Source organism: Capra hircus, chromosome 26 (genome assembly GCF_001704415.2).
Source record: "Capra hircus breed San Clemente chromosome 26, ASM170441v1, whole genome shotgun sequence".
Lineage (NCBI taxonomy): Eukaryota > Metazoa > Chordata > Mammalia > Artiodactyla > Bovidae > Capra > Capra hircus.
This window is the reverse complement of record NC_030833.1, coordinates 26,040,900-26,065,562: the sequence shown is the minus strand read 5'-3', so window position 1 is coordinate 26,065,562 and position 24,663 is coordinate 26,040,900. Positions and strand designations below refer to the sequence as shown.

General features: G+C 41.3%; 1 protein-coding gene across 1 annotated transcript in view; it reads left to right on the top strand.

Annotated features, from left to right (window-relative positions):
* The window catches only part of SORCS3 (sortilin related VPS10 domain containing receptor 3), a 650,187-nt gene that overhangs the window by 476,275 nt on the left and 149,249 nt on the right, over positions 1 to 24,663 (top strand). Inside the window, exon 7 of the mRNA XM_005698449.3 lies at positions 1,232 to 1,350. Within this exon, the coding sequence (XP_005698506.3) occupies positions 1,232 to 1,350 (119 nt within the window). The remainder of the gene's footprint in view (positions 1 to 1,231; positions 1,351 to 24,663) is intronic.

Here is a 24,663-nt window from a genome sequence, read left to right as displayed (position 1 = left end):
GTCTCCGCCAGTACTCATGCACACCTGTACATATTTAAGTGGGCAAATGCATTAGATGTATGTAGTAATGCATGTCATTTAGGCAATAACAAAGAGGTCTCTGCTTTTAACCCTAAAGTGACCTTTACTTTTTTACTTTGACCCATTTATTTTTAAACACCATCATTTTTAAAGCAAGTGTATGCAGAGGTTTCTTTATAGAAATGCACCTGTGGACTCCTGGATTCCTCATTCAGTGTATAGATTTCAGGGGTTGATTGAGGAAGATTTTACAAGTACTTATATAATAAGTGCATATATTCTTATTGTAGACAAAATAAAGATGCGTATAATATAAAAAGGAAAGACCCCGCTTCAACTCTGTCTCCTTAAGCCCATTCCTTTCCCCAGAACTAATCATAGCTCATTTGTGTAGGTATTCTTTAAAACACTTTATTTCCATGCAGTTATGGCACAAACCTATATTTATAAAGACATCTTTATTTGATTTTTTTTTCATCAATTGGATCATGCCACAGGTGCTCGTGCATGCTCAGTCACTTCACTGGTATCTGACTCTTTGCAATCCATGGACTATAGCCCACCAGGCTCCTCTTTCCATGAGATTCTCCAGGCAAGAATACTGGAGTGGGTTGCCATGCCCTCCTCCAGGGGACCGTCCTGACCAAGGGATCCAACCTGCGTCACCTGTGTCTCCTACATTTCAGGTGGATTCTTTACCGCGGCACCATCTGGGGAGTCTCGTTTATTCACAGTGTGGTACTTTGTTATATCTGTACCTTTGATTATTTAAATGTTCCTTAGTTCATGTACAGTAGCCAGTTTCCGGTTTTTCATTGCTGTGAACAATACCACAATGAACATTTTCGCCCTTGCCTGTTTGTGAAGATATATGAACATTTCTCTAGAAACATCACTAGAGTTAGCATTATTGGTACAAGATATGTACATTTAAAATTCTGATAGATATTTCACATTTGTTCCTCCAGAAATCTGTACCAATTTCTCTTTAACTGGTAGGCTATAAAATTAACTCTTTCCTGCTCCCTTGCCTGAACTAGATACTCTTTTTTAAAAAAAAAAATTATTACAAATTCTGTGGACAAGAAAATGCAATATAATGGTTGTTTTAAATTGCATCATTGTTCCCAGGAGGTAAAGCTCTGCATGCTGAGAGCTTTGCTGACCATTTTCCCCTGTGTCTAAGTGTTGCTCTTCCCTCCCCTTGCAGATGCTCACTACCTCACCTGCAGGATCCAGGAATGTGCCGAGACTACTCGGAGTGGGCCTTTTGCCCGCTCCATCGACATCAGTTCCCTGGTGGTCCAGGATGAATATATATTCATTCAGGTGAGTCCAGGTACACCATCACTGGTAGAGGGAAGATGCATGGGTGAAGTCCAGCTGATCACTAGGAATATGAGGATGGCTTTCCAGAGGCTGTAAAGATGTGGAGCTGGGGTGCTGTCCCTTCTTTGCTTTGGGTACCCAGTCCCCTGGGGAAACCCCAGACTTCTGGGGAAAGATGAAGGTGTTATGGGTCATTATTGTTTACAGGGAACTTTAGTGGCCCTCTGAATCCTGTGGTGGAATTGCCATTTTATTCTGTCAATGGGATGTTGAAATGACCAGGACTTGGGCTGGGGTTTGAGATTACTTGGAATCAAGTCTCATTAGAAATGAGTAATCAGAGATGAGATAAGTAATTTATCAAAGCCACATTCTATTTCTGTCCAAAGTGACTTGTCTAATGTGGGAATGAAAATCTCCAAGAAATTAAGCCTTCTAGGATTTTGTTTCTGTGAAAATCTAGGTCTCACTAAATCTTCCCCTTCCTTTCCAGTGCCTACCACCCCCTCAAATGTGAAGCCCCAAATTCTTGACTCCAAGAACTCCATGACTCTTAGAGAAAACTGGATGTAACTAACATTTTTAGGCAGGCAAGGGAAGCCTTGGTTTAGATTTTGAGTTTCACTGGAAGGAGATGCAAAATAGATTTTTAAATGAGGGAAAAGGAAAGAAGATGCTCTACTGAGGGATGGACTCTGTGTGTGTGTGTGTGTGTGTGTGTGTGTGTGTGTGTGTGTTATTGAGATAAATCATACTTGAATTTGAGGGCGAGTTTGATTCCTCCCAACCCCCGCCTTTCCACCTTTCTCCAGTCCATTGTTTTCCAGACTGCTTCCTTTAGGAATCTTTGACCTTTGAAATTTCCGTAAATTTTCTCTGCCTCACTCCTGGCCTCTCTGTCCATAGTAGGACTATCTTCTCTGTGAGACCTTCTGGGTATTTCCAAGTTGGGTACGACTCTTCCTTGAAATTGTGAAGCTCTAATTATCTGCTGTTCCTCTAGCACATAGGCTATTAGGCATTGTTACTTCAGTCTTGGTGGAGTTGTCTATTTCCAAATTGTGTTTTGCACTCTCTGAGAATAGGGACAATGTTTTATACACACATTTTACACTGAACTTTCACCCTAACAAGATGTCTTTGCAAATCAAGGATGCTCAATGACTACTTGTTTTATTGATTGACTCTACATGTAGCAGTTACTTTTTTTTTCTTTTTTACAAATTAGCTGCATAGATTTTTGAGGTCTAATATGATACAGGAGAGGTTTCACAGGTGGCACTCATGCTAAAGAACACTCCTGGCAATGCAGGAGACATAAGAGACACCAATTTGATCCCTGGATCAGGAAGATTCCCTGGAGGAGGGCATGGCAACCCACTCCAGTATTCTTGCCTGGAGAATCCCATGGACAGAGAAGCCTGGTGGGCTATGGTCCATAGTGTTGCAAAGAGTCAGACACAACTGAAGTGACTTAGCACATGTGCATGCATGATACAGGAAAAGTAGCCAGCCGTTCAAAAGCAAGCTCAGAAGGAGTAAAAGAGAGACTTTTGTGTTTACATAATCACTGGTTTCTCAGCTTGATTAAAAGCCAGAATTTTAGGAACTTTTTTCCTAAATTTTGGCAGGTCGTTGATACTACAATTTTCTTATTCCTAGACATTTATTGAATACATACCATGCGCAATCCACAGTAGCAGGCACTACACTTGGTGTTCCCTAGCTTTCTGCCTTTGACCTTCTTAACCACCACCAGCTCCACCACCACCCACCCCTTCCTCCCCGCCCGCCGCTGCCTGGGGGATCTCATGGTTTTGAGCATCTTCTCCATGTTCTGGTAACTCTTAAGTGAATGTGCTGTGACCTCTATCATGTACAGCAGGCCTACATATCTAACAGCCGTCTCGGTGTAGCTATTATATAGGTAAAATATAATTGCCATGTCCCCTTTGAATTTCAGCTACCCTCAGGATAGGGTAGTTGATGGTTGAGTTGAGTTACTCTGCCAGATCATTCAAGGTAGAAACCTGGATGTCATCAGTTAAAATTAAATGAACCCACAGCCTCTGCTAATATCACTGTTAGCTATTTCTCAAGGGTTTCCTTTCATTCTATTCCCAGTGTTATGGCCCTAGTTTAAGGCTTTATTATTGTTTTCTCAGTGTTAATTTTTTAAGGTAAAAGCACAGGGATGATTTATGAATTTACCAATCTGATTGCCCTTTTCTTAATGCTAATAGTGCATAAAATGATGAACATGGCAGAACTGTTTCTGGGAAATATGACTTAGAACTTAAAATGTTCAGGTTTTTTTTTGGTTTCATTTCCTTGTATTGCATAAAGTTTTCTGTAACTGCAGGCCAATATCTATATTTGTTTTCTAAATGTTCTCAAATACTCTTTTTTTAAAAAAAATATTATTGTTCTGGAAACCAGTAGAATTTTTTTCTCTTTGATCAGTGTTAAAATTTCTTTTGAAAGAGATATGAGTTCCATTATTCAATAAAGTTTATTGATTCCCTACTACATTGCAGACCCCCTGTTTTACGTGCTGGGGTAAGATATTAAACACAATAGAGTTCCTGTTTACATGCTAATGGGAGACGGGAAAAATATGTAGATGTTGTGTATATATATACACACACACACACACACACACTGAGATATATATATACACACACACACACTGATATGAAAGGCCATGAAGGGTCGTGGCTAATGACCTGTAGTTTAGAGCCTGACAGCCAGCATTTATTCTGCTGCTGCTGCTGCTAGGTCACTTCAGTCGTATCCAACTCTGTGCGACCCCATAGATGGCAGCCCCTTGCCGAACAGCTGAATGATCTTTACCTCATTAGACTCATCTATAAAAAGAGGCAAATTGTAGTATCTACTTCATGGGTTGCTAAGAGGATGACATTTGTCAGTTAAATCTATAAAGCACCAAAACAATGTTATATAAATGTTGCTTTCTCTTTATCTATCTTCTATACCACCTATTAATTTAGTTATATAATATATCAGAGAATGGCAGTGCTATGGATCAAAATAAATGAGGGGCCATGAATTTTGGGTGTCTGTAGATACTTCTGTTTAGGATGACCTGGGGAGACCTCTTTGGTTGGTGATCAGGGAGAGAATGGCCAGAGTATGCAGTCAGAGGGGGACGAGGAGCCAGGTCTCTTGTGCTCTGTGGTTTCTTGAGCCCCTGCTACAGATGTGGGGTAGGCAGGTAGAAATTTGAGGCTGAGTTTAGAAGCAGGAATGGTGGAAAGTTAGGGGCTGGGGATATAAATTGGGAGGGTGTCAGTGTATTGATACTTTTGAGCCACAACATTGAAGTCACTAAAGGAGTAAGCATTGATAGAGAAGAGAAGAGATCTAAAGACTGGGCCATTGGGCACTCCAATATATAGAGTTCAGGGAGATGAGGGAAGTGGCAAATGAGACTTGGAAAGTTTAGAGATGACATCAGAAAGGCATAGGCTGGTAGATTCCACAGAGTCTTGAAGGGTTTTTAAGGATTTATTATTATCACTAAATAATAAGAAAGAAATGGGAAACAGTAAAATTACAATGCTCCAAATAATGCAAAAGACCAATGCTCTTGAGCAAAACATGGAGTTTCATTAATAATGAAGTAAACATGGATTAAATACTGTTATTTCCAACTATCAATCAGGTAAGATGAAATAAAGTCAGTGGATTGCAGGTAAACAGTAATATACATCTTCAGGTACAGATGTAAGTAGGTTGCCCATCAGTACTTAATCAGAGTCCTTTCCTCCTCATAGGTGGGTTTGAGGGTTGATTTTGATCAATGTGAGTGATATCTCTTAGTTCTGACAGTGTATACTTAGTTTTTAGTTATAATTGTTTATTTTTAAAAAATTATATGATCTGTTTAATATCTTACCCCAGCATCTAAAACAGGGGGTCTGCAATGTAATAGGGAATCAATAAACTTTATTGAATAATGGAACTCATATCTCTTTCAAAAGAAGTTTTAATACTGATTAAAGAGTAAAAAATTCTATTGGTTTCCAGAACAATAATATACTTTTTTAAAAGAGTATATGAGAACATTTAGAAAACAAATATAGATATTGGCCTGCAGTTACAGAAGATTTTATGCAATACAAGGAAATGAAACAAAAAAACTGCATCTTCTATTTCATATAATCTATTGATTTCCTCCTGTGAGCAGTTTAAAAGTTAGTGCATTGCCATGCCTTTCTAGTTCTTCCGCTTTCTCTTTAATTCCTCTACCACCCAGTTTTGATTGGTTATATTATCTTTTAGTGTTTGCTTTCCTATCTTGAAATGCAATTTTCTATTAGTTTAAATATTTTATTAAGCACTGTTGAAAACAGGTAGAAGAAAATAGTATGTGTGTTTATGATCGCCTTCTGTCTCCCTTCTATACAACCTCAGTTTGCTAATTAAATCATTTGGAATATTTATATTCTGCTCAAATCAGAATTCCTGCATTTATTTTTATTTTAGTTTTATAGGTAAATGAATTCAGTGCTCACCATCAGTCCTTTTACTAGAGTTTCCCATTTATTTCTTGGTTGTCTGAAATTTGTCTTTTAGTAAAGTCTTCAAGAGAGATGAATTCTTGAATGCCAAAAATATGTTTGTTTATCCCCTTTATGCTTTAATATCATCTTTTAAGTATAAAACTTATGTATTATTTACTTTCCATGAGAACTTTGTTTTGTTAACTTATGGAATGTCACTGTCTGTGGTTAGTCTCACATTTTTGCTTTCTATGCGTCTTTATGTATTTTTTTGCCCTTGATATGTAAAGATCATATATATATATATTTGCATGCTATTTTATTTTATTGGTGTATGTTTTATGGCCGGTAATACTGTGTTGATTCTTTCTGCTGGAATGTATCTCATTTAATTGGCTCAATTTCTCCTTCCTTTTTAATTTCTTAAAAGTTTCTGTGTTTTGGCTGTCTTTCTTCTAGACACTTAGAATGTGTACAGTGGACAGAAAAGCAAAGGGGAGACATCAATTTTTTTCTTCCAGTATGTTTAACTCCCTGAGCAAAATGAGATTTATACAAACAATTTTATTCATACTATCCTTGCATGAGTATTTAGCCAAGTCCAGTCTTCCCTGGCGGAGAAGGCAATGGCAATCCACTCTAGTACTCTTGCCTGGCAAATCCCATGGATGGAGGAGCCTGGTAGGCTGCAGTCCATGGGGTCGCTAGGAGTCAGACACAGCTGAGCGACTTCACTTTCACTTTTCACTTTCATGCATTGGAGAAGGAAATGGCAACCCACTCCAGTGTTCTTGCCTGGAGAATCCCAGGGACGGGGGAGCCTGGTGGGCTGCCGTCTCTGGGGTTGCACAGAGTTGGATACTGTGCAACTTAGCAGCAGCAGCAGCAGCAGCAGCAGCAGCAGCAGGCTTCCCTGGTGGCTTAGATGGTAAAGAATCTGCCTGCAATGCGGGAGACCTGGGTTTGATCACTGGTTTGGGAAGATCCCCTGGAGGAGGGCATGGCAACCCACTCCAGTATTCTTGCCATGGGGTCAAAGAGTCAGACATGACTGAGTGACTAGCACACACAAGCTTCTTTCTCCCTTTTTTGCTATTGTTTTTAAGTTTTTTTCATGCACATTGCCAGCTTATATTTTATCTGTTTTTGTTGTCTCAACATATCTCTCCTGAGCTCTTGTATTTAGGCTTTGACCTCTTCTCTTATAATGGTAATCTCATCATGTGAGTTATTTTGAATCATTAAAATTAACCAATGTAATCACAATTTTTATTTACTTCATGGAAACATTTTTTTTCTATATCTGCTCTGTGTTTTTTCTTTTTCCTCTCTTCTTTAATTTTGTTGTTTTATAACCTGTGTTTTCTCCATCTTTATGTTTTTTATAGTTACCTATTTTTTTTTTTAATGATATGAGCTCTTCCAGCTGAACTATTTGAGGAGGTTCATCTTGGCGATCAGGGCTCTGATCAAGGTTCTTTTTCAGCTTAATAAGAGTCCCCTTTGGTTCTCGGTAAGTTTCTATAAAACTGAATTACTCCCCATGGACTATACAGTCCATGGAATTCTCCAGGCAGAATACTGGAGTGGGTAGCCGTTCCCTTCTCCAGGGGAATCTTCCCAACCAAGGGATCAAACCCAGGTCTACCCATACTGTAAGTGGATTCTTTACCAACTGAGCCATCAAGGAATCCCATTAAAGTGAATAGTATTAGTCTTTCAGTGGATTTTTCTTATAAGGTAAAACCACCCGAGTGTTTCTCATCCAGCCATACCTCCCCAGCTTCTTGTCACCAGCCAGTTCCAGGAACGTTTCCACTGCCAGTTCCTGGGCTACAATTCCCTTTGTTCCAAATAATAGGTTGTTAGTTTTGCTCCTTTGAAAATATCTTTAGAGAACTCTGTTTCTCTAGCTTGATCTAAGGTTGTAGCTGCAGGCATTTTTGCTCTGGTGCCCGTCTGTGCCCTGTTTGTCCTTCACTGCCTTTGGCTTCATTTCCACGTATAGTGTTTCAGGGTTATATTTTCCTTAAGCATAGAATTTGTGTTTTTCTTTTTGCATGTTTTCCTTGTTGCTTCAGGATGATTTATGAAAGAATAGGGGGAAGCACCATTATTACTTGGCTATTAAAAACCATTACAAAAACCCTTTTATATTTTCTGAAAGGTTGCAATAAATGATTTTCTTACTCCTAGATCAGCACACCTCCAATCAGTTTACAACACTACTTCCAAAGTAATTTACTTAAAATAAAAATCAATGTCCTTGCCTTCAGTGGCTTCTCATCACCTATAGGTTAAAATCCAATTTCCTTAACATTGCCTGTAAGGTATTCTGTCATCTAGATCCTGCCTACTGCATCGGCCTTCTGTGAATTCCTTTTCCGCCACTGTCCCCCATGTACTTTCTTTTTCATATTTTACACGTCAATAAAAATAAACTATTTTAGTCTCTATTCATGCACCATGTTATTTTTGCACTATGTCAGTTCTTGCCTAATATGCTTTTCTTGTTTTGTTTTGTTTTTCCCAGCTTGGAATGTTCCTTCATCAGACTAACTCAGTCCTTAAGGTTCAACTTAGGCAATGCCTCCTATGGGGTATCTTCCCTGACACCTTCAGTCAGATCCTATGCTGATTACTTATGTATGTGCATTAAGCCTCTTGCAACAAGTTCTGTAAACTTTAAGAGGAATGAGACTACGTCTTATTCATCATTGCTTTTCCTGCACTTGGCGTCATGACTGGTGCTCAATAAATGGTTGTTAAACTGAACTGAACTGAGAAGATAAGACACCGTGCTCATTCCCAGGGAGTGTAGTTAGTTATCTTTTTAAAAAACAAGGGAGTCTTGTTTCTCCAACTAACAATAGAAGACAGCTTAGAGTGATTGGCAATTGCTCACTGCATAAGAAATGACCGTTTGTAGAATGTCTCTGTATCTTTATAGAACTGCTGTCCAGGAATTATCCATTATGTTATTCAGTGTCTTTTTTATATTCATTCATTTAAATGTATTAAAATACATTCAGCCCGGTGGGGAAAACAGACAATGAAACAAATATAATCGAGTGTGATAAGAGATGTATTTGTGGGAAGCACATGTTGCTCTCAGAGTGAGGAAAGAGCTCTTCAGCCTGCCCTGGGTCGGTGCAAGCTTCCTGGCAGCTGGGCTGTAAGTATCAGTTAGACAGGTGAAGGACAAAGGGCACCGCAGGCAGGGGAGGCAGGGGGGAAATGAAGTGAGAGCCCACAGTGTATCAGGACCTCTGTCTAAGGACACTCGTAGGAGGGAATGAAGTGGCTGGAAGATAAACTAGAGGACTGTCCTGGAGAGGCAAACTTTTTCTGTTTCCTGTCATTAGATATTGGTAGTTTCGTTTTTCCCTCTTTACAGCTGCTAAAAACTTCAAAACTAATTTTTGTGTCCATTTCAGCAGCTTCCAATTAAGCTCTATGATATTGTTTTCCTTACCACTGGTCATTTTTGATGGCTTGGTACCTCTCTTCTATTTATTCAGTTGTTTTTTGTTTTTTATATTTTTGCTTGATAGTTGAATAGATAGGAAGGGCTTTATGGAAAAGGTAAGATTTGCACTGTAGTGAATGAATATCAACCTCCGAGGCAAGGAAAGAGCAAAGATTTTTCATTCTGTTTGTTGAGATAAAGCTGCTTCAGAAGATCTTTGTGTCAGAGCAGCAAACCCTCAGAGACCACCAGCAGCCCCCAAAGTTTGAACCTACAGATTTGTATCTGATCAAACTATCATGGGTTTGGGATAGTTTGTATTCTTCCTATAGTGGCTAGAAGTCTGCCGAAGAACAGTCTTGGGAGAAACAGCTATAGCTCGCCCAGGCTTGGGTCCAGCCCAGCGCTCACGGGTGCCATCCCCGTGGAGTCTTCCTAAGGCAGAGCTGGACACTGAGGATTATGCTGCCACTGACAGGGTCTGTCCTCCTTCCATATTTGACTTCCAAAGGGGAGATTTGTAGAGGCAGATTATTTACTTCTTTTTTTAAAAAATATAAATTTATTTATTTTAATTGGAGGCTAATTACTTTACAATATTGTATTGGCTTTGCCACACATCAACATGAATCTGCCACGGGTGTACAGGTGTTCCCCATCCTGAACCCCCCTCCCTCCTCCCTCCCCATACCATCCCTCTGGGTCATCCCAGTGCACCAGCCCCAAGCATCCTGTATCATACATCGAACCTGGACTGGCGATTCGTTTCGTATATGATATTATACATGTTTCAATGCCATTCTCCCAAATCATCCCACCCTCTCCCTCTCCCACAGAGTCCAAAAGACTGTTCTATACATCTGTGTCTCTTTTGCTGTCTCACGTACAGGGTTATCGTCACCATCTTTCTAAATTCCATATATATGTGTTAGTATACTGTATTGGTGTTTTCCTTTCTGGCTTACTTCACTCTGTATAATCGGCTCCAGTTTCATCCACCTCATTAGAACTGATTCAAATGTATTCTTTTTAATGGCTGAGTAATCCTCCATTGTGTATATGTACCACAGCTTTCTTATCCATTCGTAAGGCAGATTATTTACTTCTATGCCGATGACCTGAGGAGCTAAATAACAGCAGTACGGGTGTTAAGTGGCTTTGGTTTTTCACAATTCCAAGGGACTTACCATCTAAATCTGCTAGCTTTTTAAAGTATTGATATCTTACATTTTGTTTAGTGCCACCAGAGGTAGAACTCCAAAGGGGGAAAGCAAACAAAGCCTTGACGAAAAGGAGACGAGTCTGTCCCTTCACTCTTTCATGCCTTCATGTGCCCAGGTGTTTCTTGGGAGTCTGTACACTGGCTCTTAGAAGACTTCTCTTGATGCTCACAAAAATGGAAGCAGTTGTCTGGGTGGGCAGGGTTCCAGGACTCTTTATCCCTCCTTAAAACTGTACTTTTGCTTTGTTTTGCTCTGTGTATCAAGGTTCTTAGTGCTTTTATTTGGCAAAAGGAATCTGCCACTGAGAAATGTTTGAAATCCACTGATGATTTTGTAGCTGCTGACTGTGTAGGTCAAGGTCAGGCATTTTTTGTGTGTGGACAACTAAACCACTAGGAATTCAAGTAATATCCAGGTCTGCATCTGTCTCTTCATACTCATAAATGAGGTGCGTGGTTTTGAGGCAAGATTATTTACCCACAAGTGAATCATTATATACAAATGTATAGACATTTGAGAGAGTGGGTTGAATAACCCAAAACCTAGCTTACCTCTTCATAATGCACTTCTCATAATATTAATTTTGCATAAAATATTCACCCTCTCTCATTTGCCCCTCTACAGGTAAACTTCCCATACCTGTATCATTTCCTTTTTGTAGACACATTATTAGCTTTGATCCTGTATCTTGTATGGAGAAGGGTCCATGTACTTACTCAGCTCCTACAGTTTCGAGAGACCCCAGGCATTCTGCCTCATCTTTTACTGTTGCATCAACCAAGAGGAAAAGGTAGCCATCTTGGTGGTTTTGCTTGGGGAACCTGCTATGTGACCTCCTGCTGCTGGGGAAGCTGAGCTGGAGATGTACAGGAAGCTGTGAAATGCGTTCATCTGCCCATGCCTTTTCTGTGCAGGGGGCCCAGGGCCTAGAGTTTCGTAGTGAAATCAAAAGAAGTTAATCCGTCCCAGAAGAGCCCTTGTTTTAATGGGAAAGTGTCTGCCTGAAATGCCTTCGTTCCACATGGATAAAAGAGAAATCAGTTTTCCTTTGTCAGGGCTGGGTAGAGAGAGATAAGTTGGTTTCTGTGTTCTGAGCCAAGATGGTTGGAAATCCTGTCTTTTCTCCTTATGGAATAGCTTTTCTGGTGATTATCTTGGAGAATAGGTAGCTCAGCAGTGGTTAACAGCAAAATCCCTTCATTGATATGATTCATACCCTGGCTCTTAGGGAGTGTGTTAAAGAAACAGGAGCCGCACCCTAATAAGTCATCACAAGAGATTTGTATGTTTCTTAACTGAGTTATATGAAGCCTGGTCCTTTCCTCTCTTCTGGCACAGGAGGTAGCCTTGAATGTAATATGAATTCAGCCACTCATTGAATGCTTTAATTTTGCATGCGATTGAATTTCAAATAGAATGTATGATATTGACCTATCTTCAAATGTCTAAAGTATAAGAGAAAAAAAAATCCATAATTAAGATACAAATAAACTACTCTAGAGGGGTGGACAAAGCCAAATATTCAAAGGAAGGAAGGCCACTCCAGCCCTGCCAGGTCCTTCTCCATATCCACAAGCAGACCAGTAATTTAGTGTAGATCTTTCTGCTACTTAATGCCACTTTCATCTGCTGGTGACATTGTGTAGCGAAGACCCCTCTATAGCAAGAGACTCTGAGAGTGGAGCAATGCCATACATACAGGTGGTTCTCATATAATTCTAATAGTACAATGAAGCCAGCAGGTAGTTTGGATACAAGTTGCTGTTAGTTTTTAAGAGTTCTGTGTATACATATAGAAAAATAGCACCATTGTATTATTCCCGTGTATTATTTGAGACAGTCTAGAAGTATTGGCAATTAACAAGTACAAGTAGCCAAATCACAGGTGTTTGTTGAGCCGCTAGAAGTAAAAACAGCAGAGCACGTAAGAGACAGAAGTTGTTGTCCCTCCTCTCAAGTACTTTGTGGTTTGAAAGCTGCTGGTCTGATGTGGGGAAATGAATCCTGAACTCAAAGACCTAGGCTGTAATCAGGAATCTGCCACTTACTAGTCAGAGAACGAACATTGGGCAAATCACTTGGATGATCATAGCTTTAACTTCCTAATCTCTGTAGAATGGAATCGTGCCAGTTGCTCTGCCTAAATTGGAAGGTTGTTGTGAGGATCGAGCAAGATAATAATGGCTTTGAAATGCTTTGAAAACAAGCCCTGTAAAATGCAAGGTTCAAGAGACTAATCTACGTACAAAAATCAGTGTCACTATTGTGCACGTCCTCGCTGAAAGGATTTTATAAGCCTAGCATATAAAGGATTACTAATCTTTTCCTCAGATTCATCCTTTAATTATTCATGATTTCAACTCATATATGGACACGTGTGCATGAGAAGCTCGTCCCACATACCTTCCATACCCTTTTCAAAGAAACCAACTTTTGTGTATAGATAACTGTAGATATTCTGGCACTTAATTGTCTTTCAAGATTCTTGAGTACCTTATTGCAGCATCTTGGTCCCCAGATTGCTTGGGTTTTGATACTTTCTTTAAGAGCCTGCTTTATACACCCACATGAGTGGTAGAAAAGCCTCTATGTGTGGCTACTATATCCCCTAATAAATTTTTTATCTTTCTGAGAGAAAAAAAAGAGCCCTGAGGCAGAAATTAATAGAGTGTAATCATTCAAAGAGAAACTATCTGGCAATACTTTAAATGATGTTAATTTTGTCTTAATGGGAGAGATTTTGAATGTTAGATAAATAGCAATTTTATCATTACGGATACATTTACAACACAGGAGTTTAAAGAAAAAGAAAAGAGTTTCAGAGATGATCTTCAAAAGAAATCCAATAAAGACATTGTTCAGTTGCTCAGTCATGTCCGACCCTTTGGACTGCAGCACGTAAGGCCTCCCTGTCCATCACCAACTCCCAGAGCTTATTCGAACTCATGTCCATTGAGTCAGTGATGCCATCCAACCACCTCATCCTCTGTTGTCCCCTTCTCCTCCCGCCTTCAATCTTTCCTAGCATCAGGTTGTTTTCCAGTGAGTCAGTTCTTTACATCAAGTGGCCAAAGTATTGGAGCTTCAGCTTCAGCATCAATCCTCCCAGTGAATATTCAGGACTGCTTTTCTTTAGGATTGACTGATTTGATATCCTTGCAGTCCAAGGGACTCTCAAGAGTCTTCTCCAACACCACAGTTCAAAAGCATCAGTTCTTTGGTGCTCAGCTTTCTTTATAATCCAACTCTCACATCCATACATGCCTATTTAGCTTTAACTAGATGGAACTTTGTCAACAAAGCAATGTCTCTGCTTTTTAATATGCTGTCTGGGTTGGTCATAGTTTTTCTTCCAAGGAGTAAGCATCTTTTAATTTCATGGCTGCAGTCACCATCTGCAGTGATTTTGGAGCCTAAGAAAGTAAAGTCTGTCACTATTTCCATTGTTTCCCCTCTATTTGCCACAAAATGATGGCACTGGATGTCATGATCTTAGTTTCTTGAATGTTGAGTTTTGAGCCAGCTTTTTCACTCTCCTCTTTCATTACCATTATGAGACTCTTTAGTTCCTCTGTGCTTTCTGCCGTAACAGTGGTGTCATCTGCATATCTGAGGTTATTAATATTTATCCCAGCAATCTTGAATCCAGCTTGTACTTCATCCAGCCCAGCATTTTGCATGATGTACTCTGCATTTAAGTTAGATGAATAAGGTGACAATATACTGCCTTGACATACTCTTTTCCCAATTTGGAACCAGTCCATTGTTCCATGTCCAGTTCTAACTGTTGCTTCTTGACTTGCATACAAATTTCTCAGGAGGCAGGTAAGATGGTCTGGTATTCCCATCTCTTCAAGAATTTCCCACAGTTTGTTGTGATCCTCACAGTCAAAGGCTTTAGAGTATTCAATGAAGTCAAAGGCTTTAGAGGTATTCAATGAAGCCAAAATAGATGTTTTTCTAGAACTCTTTTGCTTTTTCTATGACCCAATGGATGTTGGCAATTTGATCTCTGGTTCCTCTGCCTTTCCTAAATTCAACTTGAACATCTGGAAATTCTTGGTTCACATAGTTTTGAAGTCTGGCTCGGAGAATTTTGAGCATTATTTTACTAGCATGTAAATGAATGCAATTGTCCAATAGTTTGGACATTCATTGGCATTGCCTTTCTTTGGGATTGGAATGAAAACTGACCTTTTCCAGTCCTGTGGCCACTACTGAGTTTTCCAAATTTGCTGGCATATTGAGTGCAGCACGTTCACAGCATCATCTTTCAGGATTTGAAACAGCTCCACTGGAATTCCATCACCTCCACTAGCTTTGTTTGTAGTGATGCTTCCTAAGGCCCACTTGACTTAACATTCCAGGATGTCTGGCTCTAAGGGAGTGATCACACCATCGTGATTATCTGGGTCGTGAAGATCTTCTTTGTATAGTTCTTCTGTGTATTCTTGCCACCTCTACTTGCTTCTGTTAGGTCCATACCATTTGTGTCCTTTATTGAGCCCATCTTTGCATGAAATGTTCCCTTGGTATCTCCAATTTTCTTGAAGAGATGTCTAGCCTTTCCCACTGTATTGTTTTCCTCTATTTCTTTTCATTGATCACTTAGGAAGCCTTCTTATCTCTCCTTGCTATTCTTTGGAACTCTGCATTCAGATGGATATATCTTTTCTCCTTTGCCTTTTGCTTCTCTTCTTTCGTCAGCTATTTTCAAGGCCTCCTCAGACAACCATGTTGCCTTTTTGCATTTCTTCTTTTGGGGGATGATTTCGATAATAGTCTCCTGTACAATGTTATAAACCTCTGTCCATAGTTCTTCAGGCACTCTATCAGATCTAATGCCTAGAGTCTATTTGTCACTTCCATTTCGTAATCCTAAGGGATTTGATTTAGGTCATACCTGAATGGTCTAGTGGTTTTCCCTGCTGCTGCTGCTAAGTTGCTTCAGTGTGTCCGACTCTGTGCGACCCCATAGATGGCAGCCCACCAGGCTCCCCTGTCCCTGGGATTCTCCAGGCAAGAACACTGGAGTGGGTTGCCATTTCCTTCTCCAGTGGTTTTCCCTACTTTCTTCAATTAATGTCTGAGTTTTGCAATAAGAAGTTGGTGATCTGAGTCACAGTCAGCTCCCAGTCTCATTTTTGCTGACTGTATAGAGCTTCTCCATCTTCTACTGCAAAGAATATCACCTTGTCTCAACTGTTCTTAGGGCCTCTTGTTTTTTGTCCCAGGGCTGATTTGTTCCTAAGTAGGAGACTAATGAGAGACCCCTTAGTCATTCTGGCGCAGGTGCCTACCTTGAATTGCAAGGGTGTCAAGGTCCTCTGTAATGATTTGACCAAGCAGAGTCATGGGCCAGTGGATAAGAACTCCTCTCTTCCTGCATCAGAAGGGCAATTCTGAGCTTCATCCTCTGAGTCTTTATAGAGTGCACAGTAGAGCAGCCCCAGTGGCTTACAGTAATGACCTTGGGATGGCTTCTCTCCCTCCTTGTCTCCTGCTTTCTAGTTCCACCCCTCCTGTTCCCTAGGAAACTTCCTGAAAAACAAAACCCAAACAATCTGCACAAAAGCCTTTGTCTCAGGCTCTAATTTTGGGGGGAACCCAACTCAGGACCACTTGGACTCTCTTTGAATCCCTGCTATGCATCTAGGTCGCAAAGAGTCGGACATGACTGAGTGACTGAACTGAACTGAACTGAACTATGCATCTAGGGTTGCAGATCAGGTGGACAATACAAGACAAATAGAAAGAATCACCCTGATTCCTGTATAAAATGTCTCAATCCAAACACTCATTCCCATCTCTTCTAACTGTTCAGGGACCTGGATTTATTGCTGATTCTTCTGTTCCCTCTAACTGTAGCTTATTCAATCCTCTTTCTGATTTTCCATCAGCATTTAAATATTTTAAAGTATCTACCATCCTTAAAACAAAACAGAACAAGGTTGTTTTGAACCCTATACCCCTTTCTATAAATGACCCATCTTTCATTCACAACCAGATTTCTTGAGCTCAGTCTACATTCATTATGCCTTTTTCTCATCTTTTTCTTTTTTAAACCCACTTGAGTCTGACTTCTGCATCTGCCTCTTCAATAAAATTACCTTTGCCAAGTTCATCAAAGGTAGTTTGGAATGGAATCTGGACAACACCCCTCAATAATGACATTGGTGGACTCGTCTGCAGCTTTGAAATCCGACTACTCCTTCCTCCTCGAGCCAGACTCTCTCATTTGCCTCTCTGATAATGTGCAGCCCATCTCTTCCCCGAACCCCTTCAGTCTCTTCTTCCTTTCCTACACAGGTGCCTCTTCCTTTGTCCACCTTTTAAGTGTGGTCTTTTCTCAGGGCCCGCACTAGGTTCCTTCTCTCTGCTCGCTTCTTCCCTGTGATCATTCCCTCCCATCTATTCCTATAGCAGAGCATCAGTTACCAGCCAGATGTTGATGATTCCCCAGTGTCTCCTGCTGAGACAGAGTGGCTCTGGGGAGGGTTTCTTTATTTTCAGGATGCCCATCAATCTTTTTGGCATGGCGATCTCTTCACTCTATTCAAAGCTTTGCTGTGCCTGTCTCTAGTAAGTGAATCCAGTTTGCTTCTTCCCAGGAGATCTGCTGAGGCTTCATGGAAGTTATTAAATACAAGTGCTTGTTGCTTGCTAGGCCGAAATAGCAAGGAGTGTTTTTCCTTAATTTCAGAGAATTGTTCTGTGATTAGCTACGTATTAGAACCTAAGTATTTGCCTTTTTAGTAGTACGTGGATGGGATATGTCTGGTTTAGGGGTGTCTTTTTTTTTTTTTTTTTTCATTTTGTGTAATTGGTAATAGCTGCATAGAAAACTGTTACTGTGATTCTGTAGGAAAGACTGATTTTGTTAATTAACAGTATCTCCATGGGCATGAGAGGGGGGTGGTGGCGTGTCTGTTGGGCAGTGTATCTTACAGGGAGAGTGGCAGTCGGTGTCTTGCTAGCCAGGAGCCTCATGTGGCTGCACACAACCTGTGTGCTCTGATCTGGAAGGTTGGTATACTGTCCAGGGCCACAAACACTTCTAAATTCAGCTCAAAGGAATGAGATCAGCTCCACAACTTTCAAATCTCTTCCGCTATTTGGAAATCTGCAAGTTCCTATTTCCAAAGCAGTGGTTCCTCAGAATGATTTTCCACCGAGCCACCGCACCATTTTTTACCCACCAATCAGAAAACTGGAAGAGCTGTTGTCTTTGTTGGAAAAGGACCTCATGTTTATTTAGTGCCAAGTTCCTACCTGGCATGTGTACTTTATTCTACTTTATCTTCATAAGATCTCAGTATGGTACATAGCATCATCTTTATTTTGCAAAGGAGGAAACTGAATTTCAGAAGATTTTAGAGTCTCACCCTTTGTTGTATAGCTTAATAAATGGTAGAGTAAGGAGGATCTGACCTCAGGGCTGCCTGGGTTCATAAAGTGTGGCAAAACCAAACCGTGATCCTCTCATGCATGTCTCCAACCTGAAGATCTTCACATTAGCACTGAGTATGCTGGTATTCTCAGTACCTTTTCTGGATGACTGTAAAGGTGAAATAGACAGATGCTGCCCCTGTCTTGGGAGACAGCAGTGGCAGGAAAACTTCCTTCTACTACTCCTAGTTCAGTGGCCTGTTTGTCAGGGTCTGTTTCAGTTTTGCTTCAGATCAGAAAATTTCTGCATCATTAACCAAAGAAAGGCTTAATGGAATTCAGTACAAGGTAATCATGCCTGCATCTCTGAGAGTTGTCCCTCCGATACACTTAGAGGATTGTTCAAATACTCATCACTGGGGTGCCAAGGGGGTGAGTGACAGCATGGTTGATCATCATTGCCATCCCCAGCTCCACTCTTCTCCAGCCTTCCCCACTTGCCTTGCACCTCTCTGATGCTTGATCCAATTTCCATGATCTATTTCAGGAAACTGTGTCTCTTGTATTCCATTCCAGGGTGCGGAAGAACTGTGGAATCATGACCCGATCAGGTCTCCCTGTTATCCTGCCCTTTCAAGTTCCTGCAGGGCTCTACCACACACTCTGCTAAGCCCAGCTCCCAGGAGGATCCCTTTTCTGGGGCCTTCTATTAAAGATAATTGTACTGTTGTAAAAACAACAGTGTTGATAATGAAGGTAGTCGGACTGTTGACTGAGAAGCAGACTATTAAGTCCAGTTCTCTCCCCATCACCATTCTAACCAGAATATATATTTCAGAGGTTCAGCCTTTAAAAATTTTAATCGCTCTTTGCTTAACTCCTTTGCTAGCTAATGGGGTAAACAGACATTTTGGATTTCTGCAAGTAGCTTTTAAGACTCAGATTCTGAAAATCCTCAGGATCAGTCAGAATAAGATCTTCTTGGAGTTTTATAGTAGTGGAGCCAGTGGGTAAACAATCAGCTTGATTTGACTGAATGCTTACTATGTACCCAAGGCTGTATGAGACTGAAGTGTTGTTTGGTAGATTCATTCATTTATTTTCATTCAGCAGTCATTCACTGAGTACTTAGATGCTCCTATTACTGTGCTCAAGGAAAGGGGTGTAATGGTAGACAAGACTGACAAAGTGGCTGTCTTCAGTTTTGTTGGTTTAGATGAAGAGGTAGGACTGGATGGCCTGACAGTCTCCATGAGCGATGCTCAAAGCAGCTAAGGTATGTAAGGCTCCTTCCCAGAGAGCAAAAGACCCATGAGGCATACTATGATCAGGGGCATTTCCTAGAGAATGCAAGGCTCAAGCCAGTTCCCAAAGAAGGGAATTGATTTGAGGAGTCTATCTACAGCACTAGCCAGTGCTCCAAAGAAAAGAAACGTTTCATGGAAGGAGACAGTGTCCATGGTGTGGAGAGGCGGCTGGGGAAGGGGTGGCGTGTATTCCTGCCTTTAAGTCTGGTCTCACCATAACTCACTCTGTGACCTTGGGCCATCATTTTTCCTCCTTGGAACTCAGTTGCCTTATCACAAAACGGTAAGATGGCATCCAAATAGAGCTTTGAGACTTTTTGTTGTTGCTGTTCTTAACAGTGGGAACCACTTTTCAGACAACAATGTTCAAGGAATTCCGATGTGTAAAACAGATGCAGGTGGAATGGGTCCTGTTCTAAGCAAGTGAAGAGTTAGATCAGCTCTCTCGTCCACCCAGCCTCCTCTTCACCTTTTTACAGACACTCTCAAAGTATCTCTGTAGAATTCTAGAATGCCATAGAATCCAGTTTGGAAGGCAGTGGACTGTATGATATGACTTCAGAAATTCCCTTCTCTTGGTAAAATTCGACAGGACTGCTCACTCTACCAGGCGGTCCATTGATTCAGACCCAGAGAAGGACTACTATTAGGAAGTATTTCCCAACTCATTTCTCCAGTGTCAGAAAAAAACTTTTTTAAATTGGGATACAGCTAATTCCTCAACAGAGTTGTGGAATCATTCTTCCTCTCTTTCCTTTCACATCCATTCACTGAGGGCTCAGTATGGAGATAGTGCAGCAGATCAAAAATTAAACAGCAGAAAAGCCCAAAAGTTCCTGCCATGGGAGGGTTTGTGTTTAGTGGGAGAGAGGGAGATAATACATAAGCAAAACAATAAAGAAGAAAAATAATTGCAAATGTGAGAAATCTGTGCAGAAATGTAAGAGCCAATAATAGCAAGGAGGGGACTTCATTCCTTTTTTCATTCCAACAGTCCCTCAACACATTTTTCGGCAGTTACTACTTCTCACAAAGCATGGAGCCCCACTGTTGAGATGTTATAGTGAACACAAGACCGACCCTAGTCTTCTCATGGGAGCTTACGATTTAGATGGATTCTCATCTCTGATAGTCATTAGGAGGCAAAAATAAAATAATGTAGAAGTATAAATTAAGAAAAATTGTGTATGTGTGTGCTTGTGTGTGTGTATGAAACATTCCTTGATTTTGCTTTTGAGGCTGGGACATGTGAAGGGTTTTCATGACAGACGGATTCACGCATCCTCATTTTTCCCCCTTCCTAAACTGGGAGTCAGAAGGTCTGAACAGAAATCAATTCCTGCAATTTATTTTTAACTTCTTTCTCCTTAGCCAGGATTGATTTTTGTCTTTGTGATCAATGGCAGAGAGAATAGCTCCATGGCCCGAGCAGCTGTTCAAGCCGTCAGTCTGGTCGACCCCACATCTATTGAACGGAACTTTAGAAGCTGATTATGAAAGTAATAGGATGAAGATGTTTAAAGGATGAGCCTGATTACCCCTGCCTTCCTGGTGAAAAATGCCTTCAGGTCGGGGGTGGGTGAGGCAGTGGGACACCCTGTTATTCCCAGTGGGTAAAACCTATCATGGTGAAGCTGGGAAGAGGGGAGTCCTTGGGGATCAGCTTCTTGTTTGCCAACCTGACTGTCTCCCTCCCTTCCTTTTAAGCTCTTTCCTTTTCTTCCTCCTCCTATTTCATCCTTACTACATCAACTGCTGTTAGATTCAGAACTGCAAGCAAAACATCTGTTGTAAAAAAAAAAAAAAAGGAAATTGATTGGTTCTTCTCTCACTGTGTTTCTTGGGCTTTAAAATTGTCTGATTCTTTAATCCCCATTCTCTCCTCCTCCTCCCTTGTTTCCTTCTAATCCAGCTTGTGTATAATGGGAGCAGGAAGCTAGACACTTACCCTCTCTCCCTCTAGCCTTGGAACCTCACGAGGCTGGGCTAGATTGCTTCCACTTTCTTCTATGAAAAATGTTTTTGGAAGGCATGCGTACCTAGTGATCCCGTGTGGTGGCAGTTCCAGCGAATGCAATTAGAATGGAGAGGAAGCCATGCCCAAGGCCTTCTGTCTGGTTCTCCAGAATAAACGCCTGCAGTTTTACTGCCTGCCCCAGGTGGCAACCGCTTCCAGACTGCAGTGTGGAGAAATCATCCCAGGGCTCTTAGTATGTTGTGTTTATTATCTCAGGGCGCTGTGTAATTGCTTCTTAGGTGTTTGTGGGGGCAGGGAGGGAAGGTGTAGAAGCAGTGACTTTCTTACTTCCTCTGAAATATCTGAGATGAGTCCTGTGAAGCAGACTGAACGTACCTCTTCTATGTAAGCATTTTCTCTCTTAAGATTTGTCCTTGCCCATCCTCCACAAGTTTTATCTCCTATCTAATTTTCTCTCTTATTGGATAATCTATAGTTCTTGGAGAAACAATTGTATATAAAGAATCAGCTACCATTTCCTGAGAGGCTAGTATGAGCTAGGCATATTATTAATGAATTTAATTGTTATGGCATCGTATTTGGAGAGTCCTGCTCTTAATTCCATTTCAGAGAAGAGGCACAGAGCAGTTAAGTCATTTTCCCAAGATCACACAGCCAGCAAAGAGTGGAACAGAGATTTGACCTAGGCAGACTGATACTAGAGCCTTCTTTCTCAATCTCTGCTCTTGTTCTGCTGTTCAAATGAGTCACCGCTTAAACTTCCTTGTTTGCCTGAAGTAAATTGGGTCAAGAACTGTGTAAGAGGGCATGAGCAGGGGTGGAAAGCTTAACACAGAGTAGATGCTTAAAACAGGTTTATGGTGTCATTGAATGACGACAACAAAAATAAACTGAGATGACCCAGAGGGATTGGATGGGGAGGGAGGTGGGAGGGGCTTCAGGAAGGGGAACACATGTACACTCATAGCAGATTCAAGTCGACATATGGCAAAACCAATACAATATTGTAGGTTCAGTTCAGTTCATTTCAGTTCAGTTCAGTCGCTCAGTCGTATACGACTCTTTGCGACCCCGTGAATTGCAGCACGCCAGGCCTCCCTGTCCATCACCAACTCCCGGAGTTCACTCAGACTCACGTCCATCGAGTCAGTGATGCCATCCAGCCATCTGATCCTCGGTCGTCCCCTTCTCCTGCCCCCAGTCCCTCCCAGCATCAAAGTCTTTTCCAATGAGTCAACTCTTCTCATGAGGTGGCCAAAGTACTGGAGTTTCAGCTTTAGCTTCATTCCTTCCAAAGAAATCCCAGGGCTGATCTCCTTCAGAATGGACTGGTTGGATCTCCTTGCAGTCCAAGGGACCCTCAAGAGTCTTCTCTAATACCACGGTTCAAAAGCATCAATTCTTCGGCACTCAGCCTTCTTCACAGTCCAACTGTCACATCCATACATGACTGCTGGAAAAACCATAACCTTGACTAGCCGGACCTTAGTCGGCAAAGTAATGTCTCTGCTTTTGAATATGCTATCTAGGTTGGTCATAACTTTTCTTCCAAGGAGTAAGCGTCTTTTAATTTCATGGGTGTAGTCACCACCTGCAGTGATTTTGGACCCCCCAAAAATAAAGTCTGACACTGTTTCCACTGTTTCCCCATCTATTTCCCATGGAGTGATGGGACCGGATGCCATGATCTTCGTTTTCTGAATGTTGAGCTTTAAGCCAACTTTTTCCCTCTCCTCTTTCACTTTCATCAAGAGGCTTTTGAGTTCCTCTTCACTTTTTGCCATAAGGGTGGTGTCATCTGCATATCTGAGGTGATTGATATTTCTCCCGGCAATCTTGATTCCAGCTTGTGCTTCATCCAGTCCAGAGTTTCTCATGATGTACTCTGCATGTAAGTTAAATAAGCAGGGTGACAATATACAGCCTTGACGTACTCCTTTTCCTATTTGGAACCAGTCTGTTTCATGTCCAGTTCTAACTGTTGCTTCTTGGCCTGCACACAGATTGTAAAGTAAAATAAATTAATTAAATTAAAAAAAAAATTAACTGACAGCAGGGGGCAAGGGTGGGGGAAGGAATAGTAAGGGAGTTAGATCACATGTCCACACTGCTGTATTTAAAACAGATTACCAGCAGGGTCCCCCTGTATTTCACAGGGAACTCTGCTCAATGTTATGTGACAACCTGAATGGGAGAGAGTTTGGGGGAGAATGGCTATACACGTACACGTATGGCTGAGTCCCTTTGCTGTCCACCTGAAACTGTCATAACTTTATTAATTGGCTATATCCAAAATAAAATAAAAAGTTAGAAAGAAAGAAACTGACAGCATAGGATCTTCAGTTCAGTTCAGTTCAGTCGCTCAGTCGTGTCCGACTCTTTGCGACCCCATGAATTGCAGCACGCCAGGCCTCCCTGTTTGTCACCAACTCCCGGAGTTCACTCAAACTCACGTCCATTGAGTCGGTGATGCCATCCAGCCATCTCATCCTCTGTCGTCCCCTTCTCCAATCCCTCCCAGCATCAGGGTCTTTTCCAATGAGTCAACTCTTCGCATGAGGTGGCCAAAGTACTGGAGTTTCAGCTTTAGCATCATTCCTTCCAGAGAACACCCAGGACTGATCTCCTTTAGAATGGACTGGTTGGATCTCCTCTTAGGAGATGGAAATTGAAGAAAACATTCATGCTGAGGAAACCAGGACCAGGAAGTGAAACGAGGCGCACAGAGATGTGGCATTTTTGAGTCTCTGCTTTTTGTCAGGTGTGTGCTGGGCCTATATTTTGAGGTTTTTATCTGCTTTGAGGTGAAACTGAGGTGTGGGGCAGTTAAGTGCTTTTTCTTAAAGAGTCCTAATTGATGATGGGCCGGGGGAAGTTTGGCATCCATGTCTGAGCTTCTGCTCTGATGTTTTTCATAAATTTTCATAACAAAGAACTAAGTCAGTAACCCCAAAAAATGCAGAAAGATAAAACCCCTAATAACCCAGCTATAACTCTTGGATGCTTCCTTGAAGCGGAATCACATTCCTGACATGAACCACCTCTGCAGAGATAAACAAATAAAATTTTAATAAGATTATTGAGCAGTGTAGTATAGACTTTTTATTGAAAGTGTCAAGTAAAAATGAAGCAGAGTGTTTATGTCAGATATTGAATGGCAAAGACCCTTAATAAAACCTACACACACCCACTGTTTCTTGCCCGTCTCCCAAAGTGCCTCTTGTGGAACCAGTCAAGAACCACTGATCCACTCACGTGGATCTCCTGTCCTGCTGCCTCTCCAGCTCTTCTGGCCAGGTCCACCCCTGTCTTTACTCTCCCCATCTCACTTTGGTGTGTAGCTCAGTTCAGCTGTGATCTGGTTTCTCTAGTTTTCTGTCCTCAAATCCATCTCCTCATTCACCAAAGATGTCCCTCAGTG